The sequence below is a fragment of the Colobus angolensis genome, unplaced genomic scaffold, assembly GCF_000951035.1.
Source record: "Colobus angolensis palliatus isolate OR3802 unplaced genomic scaffold, Cang.pa_1.0 Scaffold42, whole genome shotgun sequence".
Lineage (NCBI taxonomy): Eukaryota > Metazoa > Chordata > Mammalia > Primates > Cercopithecidae > Colobus > Colobus angolensis.
This window is the reverse complement of record NW_012117599.1, coordinates 830389-838875: the sequence shown is the minus strand read 5'-3', so window position 1 is coordinate 838875 and position 8487 is coordinate 830389. Positions and strand designations below refer to the sequence as shown.

General features: G+C 50.6%; 1 protein-coding gene across 1 annotated transcript in view; it reads left to right on the top strand.

Moving 5' to 3' along the window:
* The window catches only part of TMEM127 (transmembrane protein 127), a 25363-nt gene that overhangs the window by 8803 nt on the left and 8073 nt on the right, over positions 1 to 8487 (top strand). The window contains exons 2-4 of the mRNA XM_011956644.1: positions 1 to 173; positions 5224 to 5351; positions 5564 to 5633. Coding sequence (XP_011812034.1) covers positions 1 to 173; positions 5224 to 5351; positions 5564 to 5633 — 371 coding nt within the window. The remainder of the gene's footprint in view (positions 174 to 5223; positions 5352 to 5563; positions 5634 to 8487) is intronic.

Genomic DNA, 8487 nt, shown 5'->3' with positions numbered 1-8487 from the left:
CAAGCAGCCGGAGCGTAGCCTGGCCTCGGCCCTGCCTGGCGCCCTGTCCATCACGGCGCTGTGCACTGCCCTCGCCGAGCCCGCCTGGTTGCACATCCACGGAGGCACCTGTTCGCGCCAGGAGCTGGGGGTCTCCGACGTGTTGGGCTATGTGCACCCGGATCTGCTGAAAGGTGAGGGCGCTGCGCGCTGGCCCTTCAGGCCTCGGTGGGGGGCAGAATGTGTTCTGGCTGAAGCAGAGATAGCCAGGGACCAGACACTTGCTTGAAGGAAATGGCCCCATAGCTGCCTGGTGTTCATGCCCACCAGGTGGCTCTGTTTGGGGTCCGGCCCCTCATTAATTCTGATGTTATTCAGCTAAGCACCTACTCCTCACAGCCATGTTAATCCGGACTGCTGCTATTTTCGGATTCTGCTGGAGAAAGGACGCTGTGTATCGAGAAAAGATAAGGGTGCTAGGTATCACAGTTAGCTGGCCCCTTCTGAGAGTCTGTGAGATACGGAAAAGCTTCTTCGGGGCAGACTGATGAATGGAGAAAAAGGAACTTTTGATATGACTAGGATTTAAAAGGTATTTGAGAGTTCTGTGGTAATGGGATGTGTATTGGAGAAGCGGATCTGTGGCATTTTAGGTAATCGGAAGACCGTCCCATTGCCACCCTCAGTACAACAGTTGGAATTTGGCTCTTGGAACCATTATAAGTGTGCCTGACAAAGGCAAGGTTGCTTTGTTCATCATCGTGCTTTCCAGCCAGATAGACAGCAGACTATGGGAGGGTCCTATGGGCCCCATAGTTCATCCTGCCCAGTCTTGTCTCCAGTAAAAATTGTGTAGTGTGAGGACAGGACTGGACCGTATCACTTGCTTTTTACCCTAACAATGCTTTTTACCCAACTATGAACAGCATAGTTCATCAACCCCAAGGTCTTTTGAGCCATCTTGAAGGTCTTATATCCTCTCTGTGCTATTCCCTGGCTGTGATGCATTCCAGAAGTTTATTGCACCGCCTATCAGAAGCACCTCCTGTTAGATATCTTCATGTTCCCTCCTGAAGGATTCAGGCACCAGGATTCGGTGAAAAGGTCCAAGTTCCCCGCTGTGCATTGGACAGTACTCTGCTACTGCAGGTCTAGGCTGAAAAGCCTCATCCTTGTGGCCAAAAGTTGCCTTTCTCTGAGTGTTCTCTTACTGTTTTCCATCTCTCTTGAGTTTGAGAAGCTGTAGGGTGATTCTGTAGAAGGTTGGGGGCTTCTGGTTGTTTCCAGATTTCACCTTCATGGTACTCTTTGCTGAGGTGGCTCATTAAAGCCAAAGTTATGCACACGACAGAGGCCTTATATGCAGCCTTTTCTGTGTCATGTTGCTAATGGTACAAAGAGCGTTAAGCTTGAATGAGTCTTGGTGGTTTTTCTTTTGGCACATTGCCCTGTACTTGCTTTCTTTGAAGCACACATACCACCTTCCCACCACTAGACCCATCGGATCTAGAAAGCTAGATCTCTGAAATCTAGCACCGCATGGGGCGTGCTTAGCTGTGGCTCAGAAAAATGAATGATCTCCCCAAGGCTACCCAGTTGGGGGTGGCAGAGCTGGGACTACCCCACATCTGTTGATGCCAATATAAAATGATGCTCTGTCATGTGTGGTTTTTATCCTTTGTTTTACTTCAGCTGTCATAAGAAACAATCTCATAATTATTTCACTTTGGTGTGTATCCTTGTCGAAGGCATGTTAAAAATAAAAGTAAATTTTTGAGCCGGGCGTGGTGGCAGGCATCTGTAATCCCAGCTGCTCGGGAGGCTGAAGCAGGAGAATCACTTGAACTCGGGAGTCAGAGGTTGCGGTGAGCTGAGATCACGCCATTGCACTCCAGCCTGGGCAACAAGAGCAAAACTCCATCTCAAAAAAAAAAAAAGGCCAGGCGCGGTGGCTCGTGCTTCTGATCCCAGCACTCTGGGAGGCCGAGGTGGGTTCGTTGCCTGAGGTCAAGAGTTCGAGACCAGCCTGGCTAACATGGTGAAAGAAACCCTGTCTCTACTAAAAATACAAAAATGAGCCGGGTGTGGTGACGCATGCCTGTAGTCCCAGATACTCTGAAGGCTGAGGCAGGAGAATCGCTTGAACCCCGGAAGCGGAGGAGTTGCAATGAGCCCGAGATCACACCACTGCACTCCAGCCTGGGCAACAGAGCAGAGCAAGACTCCATCTCAAAAAAAAAAAAAAAAAAGAAGTAAATTCTTGGTGCAGGTTCTTCTTTGTTCACATGTGTATTTACCCTTTCTAAGAAATTATTCAGGCCAGGCCAGGCATGGTGGCTAACACCTGGAATCCCACTACTTTGGGAGGCCAAGGTGGATGGATCGCCTGAGGTCAGGAGTTCAAGATCAGCCTGGTCAACATGGTGAAACCCCATCACAACTAAAAATACAAAAATTAGCTAGGCCTGGTGGCTGGTGCCTCAACTCCTCAGGAGGCTGTGGCAAGAGAATCGCTTGAACCTGGGACGTGATGTTGCAGTGAGCCCAGATCACACTACTGTTCTCCAGCCTGGGCTACAGAGTGAGACTCCATCTCAAAAAAAAAGAAAAAAGAAAGAAATTACTCAGGCTCCATTTTGTCTTTTGCAAAGCATGTTTTCTTAACCTTTTCGTTATGTTTGCTCACATATTTAGAGATCTGTGTGTAGTTGCCACTCACTTGCCTGTGGCCGTCTCCTAGGAGCACTTTGTGCCCATGAATAGGAGAGTTGGCAGTGGCACCTCATGAGCTATCACAGAAGAATCACGGAGGCCCCTGATTGCATCTTCTCTCCCTTTTCTTTGTACCTACTGGTTTTTTGATACCCAGTGGGCCTAACAGATGTCCTGACCTGGGAGCCTGGAGTATTCCACATCTCAGGAGGGAGCAGAGCTGTCAAGCGCAGATGTGGTGCATATAGATTTTTTTTTTTTTTTGAGACAGAGTCTTGCTCTGTCGCCCAGGCTGGAGTGCAGTGGCACCATCTCGGCTCACTGCAACCTCCGCCTCCTGGGTTCAAGCGATTCTCCTGTCTCAGCCTCACGAGTAGCTGGAATTACAGGTGCTCCACCACACCCGGCTAATTTTTGTATTTTTAGTAGAGATAAGCTTTCATCTTGTTGACCTGGCTGATCTTAAACTCCTGACCTCAAGTGATCCACCCACTTTGGCTTCCTAAAGTGCTGAGATTACAGGCGTGAGCCACGGCTCCCGGACGTGTATAGATACTTCCAGAGGGAGAACAGGCTCTGCAGGTCTCTGAGGTGATGGGAGTCAGGCAGCCAGCAGGCCCTGGAGCAGCCTTACCCTTTCTCAGCCCCTGCCCGAGTGCCACACTTTGACATTACACTAAGCACACGCCAGGCCTGCGTTCTCCTCCTAAACAGCATCTCTGTTTGGTACTGTCATCAGCCCCACTTCACAAAGCTCCCAGTGCAGGGAGGCTGGGTGGTTTGCTCAGCTAATCCGAGTGGACATTGACTCCAAAGTCCATACTCTTACCGCAACACCTTAGTGAGCTCCGAGTTTACTTCCCATCAAAGCTGCCCGAGGCTTATCACCTTCCTGTTCTAGCTGAGTTTTATCACAAGCCCAGCCAAAGCTGTGCTTTTTGTCATAACTTCATCACCTCAGTGCTGAGGCTCTAGTTGGTGATCCCAGGGCAAAGCCACTCTCCCATTATCATTCACAAAGCTTCAGAGGCTTTAGCCAATGAAAGCTGGCTCCAAAGACCCCATCCTGGGCTGGGTGTGGTGGCTCACTCCTGTCATCTCAGCACTTTGGGAGGCTGAAGCAGGAGGCCGGAAGGATCTATTGAGTCCGGGAGTTCGAGGCCGCAGTGAGCTATCATTGTGGCTCATACTCTAGCCTGGGTGACAGAGTGAGACCCTTTTTCTGAAAAAAAAAAAAAAAAAAAAAAAGACCTCATCCTGGGTTTTCTCCAGTGCTCCAGCAAGCGGTGCCTGCTTCTCACACAGCTCTCAACTTGGCCCTGGGTGGAGACAGACTCAGACCTCTAATGGCTCCAGAAAGAGGGGCCCCAGGTAGTCCTTTCTTCTGAGACTCTCTGCCTCTCAAGTGTGGCCACCAAAGAGCACTGGCAACAGCCCCAGGAAGCATCTTTGGAGAATGAGGAAGTTGGGGAGTAGAAGTCAGGTGAATCTCAATTGGCAGCAGCCAGTGGAAGCCCAAAGGCCTTCCAGGGAGAGCCTGTGTGCCTGACAGGTGGTGACCCGGGCAGCTGACACTGCCAGGTCCCGCGGGGCCTGTTGGTTTCTGTGGGATAACCTGGCTGGGCACTAGAGGGCTCTGTTAGAGGCCTGTGCACAGGCCTGTCTGGAAGCTAAAAAATGTCACCGTGGGGAGAGGCTGAGCAGGTTGCACAGATGCATCAAGAGGGATTGGGGCGTTGGGGAAGTGTCTCTAATTCACAGGGACTCCAGCAAGGAGGGAGCGGGGTAGGACGGGAGTCCCTTTAGCCTTTCTGCCTGGAAACTGTTTGGGTCAGGAGTGGTTAGAGCAATGGGCAGATAGGCAGGAAGAGGCAGGACCTTCAAAACAAATCTAGCCCGGTGACTCACCAGTGACCTTGAGCAAAGTCAGTTCATGGGATCCTGTTACAGCTGCCTACTTCCCTGATGACTAGAGGGCACCGCCAAGCAGTGTTTACCAAAATCAACAGGCCAGAGCACAGCTGGAGGAGAGGAGGTGTTCTGTGTCTAGCCAGGGCATCGTGGACTACACCACTGGCTTGAATTTCAAGTTAGGGTCCTGCCTTGCGTGCCATTTCTCTCTCAGATAAAATCCTACGTCCATGACCTTCAGGGGTTTTCTTTAGCAATCCCTCGTGGGAGCAGGTGCTTGTCGCCTTCCCAGCTGTCCCGATGTCTAGGGAGGGAGGAGAGACACACACTGAGATGCTGACTCCAGAAGAGCCTCTGAGCTGGGCTCCAAGCCTGCCTGGGATAACCGCCTGTTCTTCCACTGTGCTCTGAGACCCTCTGAGGAAAGCCTGCCTGTTACATGGGGCAGGCCCCCAGGGTGTCTGTTAACGTTACCCAGCGGGAAGTTCACACTTGGTTTTCTATTGACCGTGAGGGTTTACTCACAGCTTTGGAACGGAGAAAGGCAGTTACATTGAAACAAAACCTGCTGGAGTGTGAGCTCAGAAGTCTCTTCTCGCTATCATATTGTCTCCCTTGTAGGGTGGGCCCTGAGTCTGGCTTTAGTAGGCTTTGGTCCACACAGGCTGACATGTGTGGTCGGGGAGGTCTTGGTAGAAGAGGGAGAGGCCTGCCGAGGGGACACACTGGCCCAGCTGAAGCAGCCTCTGGTTAGTAACAGTCCAGGCGGCTGCTCTCTCACGGGCTGACCCAGCAGGCCCTGGTGGTGGGTGGGGCAGATGTTACTGTTTTCGTGGATAGATGGGAGAGCAGGGGTCCAGCGCAGTCCAGGGACTTGCCCAGAGGAACACAGTCTCTGCTAGAGCTAGGATTCGGCACGGGTCCCGAGCCTTCCTGGTGTCCTGACCGCTTCGTGGAGCAGGCTCTGATGGTCGCAGTGCTGCAGGAGCTTGGACACCATGCCTGGCAGGCTTTGCCCAATAATTCCCCATGTGAGGACTTAATAACCCAAACCTTTTTTGCTTCTTTGAGAGATTTCATTGCTTCAAGCTGTTCCTCTAGTGAGCTTAGCAGCTGGCTCGGAGGATGGCTCCAACAGTATTCCTGTTGGCTTCTGATCCCTCATTCACGCACAACGCTTTAGGAATTGATTGGTTATCTCCAGGCAGAAATACAGTGGCTGACTCTGGTACTTGGTGATTCCGAGCAGCACAGTGCAGGGGAGCCTGACCATGGTTTGGAATCTAGCTCTGCAGCGTGTGGCCTGGAGGAAGCCACTTCACCTCCTGGAGCCCCCAACTCCTCATCCGAGCTGTGTGGTTAAATCCCCTGGGGGGCACTTGGCCCTTCTGTGTGCCCAGGCTGTTCCAGGAGGGGTGTACAAGGCCCCTCCAACAATATTTGCCTTTGGGGAGGAGCAGGTGGACACCCACAAGGGAAGGGACGTCCTTGCAGAAGCTTTTTATCGTGTTCATGTCTCCTTACTCCTAAAACTCATGTATAATGAAACATAAGGCAATAGGAGTATATGTCATGGATGCACATTTTTAAGGATAATCAAATGAACATCCTTGTGCTCACCATCCAGCCAAAGAAACAATACAGGCTCCTTGAAGCCCCCACGTATCACTTTTCTTACTCCTAAGTGCCTGGCCTCATGAGTAATGAGAGTGGAATCTGACACGGCCTGCGGCAGAGCGGCGTGTGGCCTCTGGCAGGTTAACTATAAGAACACTGCCCCATCCCTGCCACATGCCACATGGACCCCAAGAAGAACTCTCCCAGCTCTTAATAATATTTAAAATAAAGCCAGGAGATAGCCCCTGTCTCCTAGAGCTTTTCTTTCAGTGAGGCCCCAGGCACTACAGCACTGCAGGGCGGGTTCAGTGAAGGCTGGTCCCAGTTGCAGGCAGGGCTCACACACAGGCAGGCTTTTTGGCAGTAGACAGCTACCCAGACTGGATGCTTGGGCCCAAAACAGATGGTCAGCAGACAAAAGAATTCTTTTGTTCTCGTAGAGTTCAGGGAGGGAGCAAAACTAAATGTGATGATATAGTCTGCCGACTTTCCTAATCTATGTAATACTTCCTTGTAGCTGCACATTTCTCTAAGAGATCGTGACAGATAGCTCTGAGGGCTTCTTGGTGGGTGACCCAAAGCCAGACAGAGGCCTATGAGCCTTGTGTGGGCCCAGCCAGCCTCTGCCGGGCGAACTCTGAGCCTGAGGCAGGGTTTGCGTGCTCAATCCCAAAGGCCCAGGGCTTCCCTCTACCCAGAACCTGTGACGTTGGCATCTGCTGGGCTAAGCCATCTTTGCTGGGTTTAGGTCCCGTGCCCAGGTTCCTGGACTTTCCCTCCCCAGTCCACCTTCCTCTGAGGTCTGGAACCAGTGCTGCTTGAAGTGTGAGGCTTGGATCACCTGCATGGGGATTACCTAGGCTGCCTGTTACAATCCAGATTTCTAGACCCTGCTCCAGACCTAGAACTCGGACTCTCTGGGGACCTGGGAACATGCTTTCAGCTGGTGCCCCAGTGATTTGGGTGTGTCATAGAGATCGATGATCACATCCCACACCCTCTCCGCCTGAGATCAAGTTCAGGAAAGGACGCTATATAGCCTGAGTCTTGCCAGCCCTTTCCAAATTTTCCTAAGTCACTTGGTGACCCATGACCTAAATAAAAGAAGAACTTGCTAGTGACTGTAACAGAGGAAGGAGAGGAAATTAAGGCTCATTTCCTGCTTTTTTTTTTTTTGAGACAGAGTCACTCTGTCACCAAGGCTGGAGTGCAGTGATGTGATCTTGGCTCACTGCAACCTCCACCTCCCAGGTTCAAGCAGTTCTCCTGTCTCAGCCTCCTGAGTAGCTGGGACTACAGGTGCATGCCACCATACCTGGCTAATTTTTTTAATTTTTAGTAGAGACAGGGTTTCACCATATTGGTCAGGCTGGTCTCAAACTCCTGATCTCAGGTGATTCACCCACCTTAGCCTTCCAAAGTGCTGGGATTACAGGCGTGAGCCACTGTGCCCGGCCCCATTTCCTACTTTTTATTAAAGCTTAAAATACTTAATCATGGCCTGGTTTCTTTTTGGTTCAGCGTTTATTCTACCCTATGCTTCTGGGAGCTTTTGCAGTTTGCATAGTTATCAAAGGAGACAGACAGTCGTCTAGTTGAAATGCTTTTTGAAGAATGGCTGACGTACCGGAGGGAAGTACAAGTCGCTCTGTGTCTGGTGCGTGGTTGTTGTCATGGGCTCTCCCTGCACCATGACCCCCAGGAACCCCTTGAGTACTGCGTCTTTTCTTTCAGCCTCTTCCTTTTCCTTCGTTTATGCCCTTGATGTGTGCACACTGGCACTGTCCAAACCTTCTAGGGCTTTTGTGGCATAAATGTGGTTGCTTTCTAGCTTTTCCTGTTGATGGCTTGTCCCCAGCTCTGCCGAGTCTGCCCAGTCCTTTTTAGGTAGGTCTGTGTCCCTTTACTTTCCAGTTTTTGGAGCCTTGTTTTACACCTCCCTTTCTTTTTGTGTGGGTTGCCCTTTAAAAGAATTCTTTTGTTCTCGTAGAGTTCAGGGAGGGAGCAAAACTAAATGCGATGATGTAGTCTACCAACTTTACAAATCTATGTAATGCTTTCTTGTAGCTGCACATTTCTCTAAACTGCTGCAACTTCTTTCTTCCTCTTTTCTTTTACTTTTTTTAAATTGTGGTAAAATATACATAACATTAAACAGCATTTTTAACCTTTTTTTTTTTTTTTTTGAGATGGGGTTTCACTCTTGTTGCCCAGGCTGGAGTGTGAAGGCGCGATCTTGGCTCACCACAACCTCCACCTCCCAGGTTC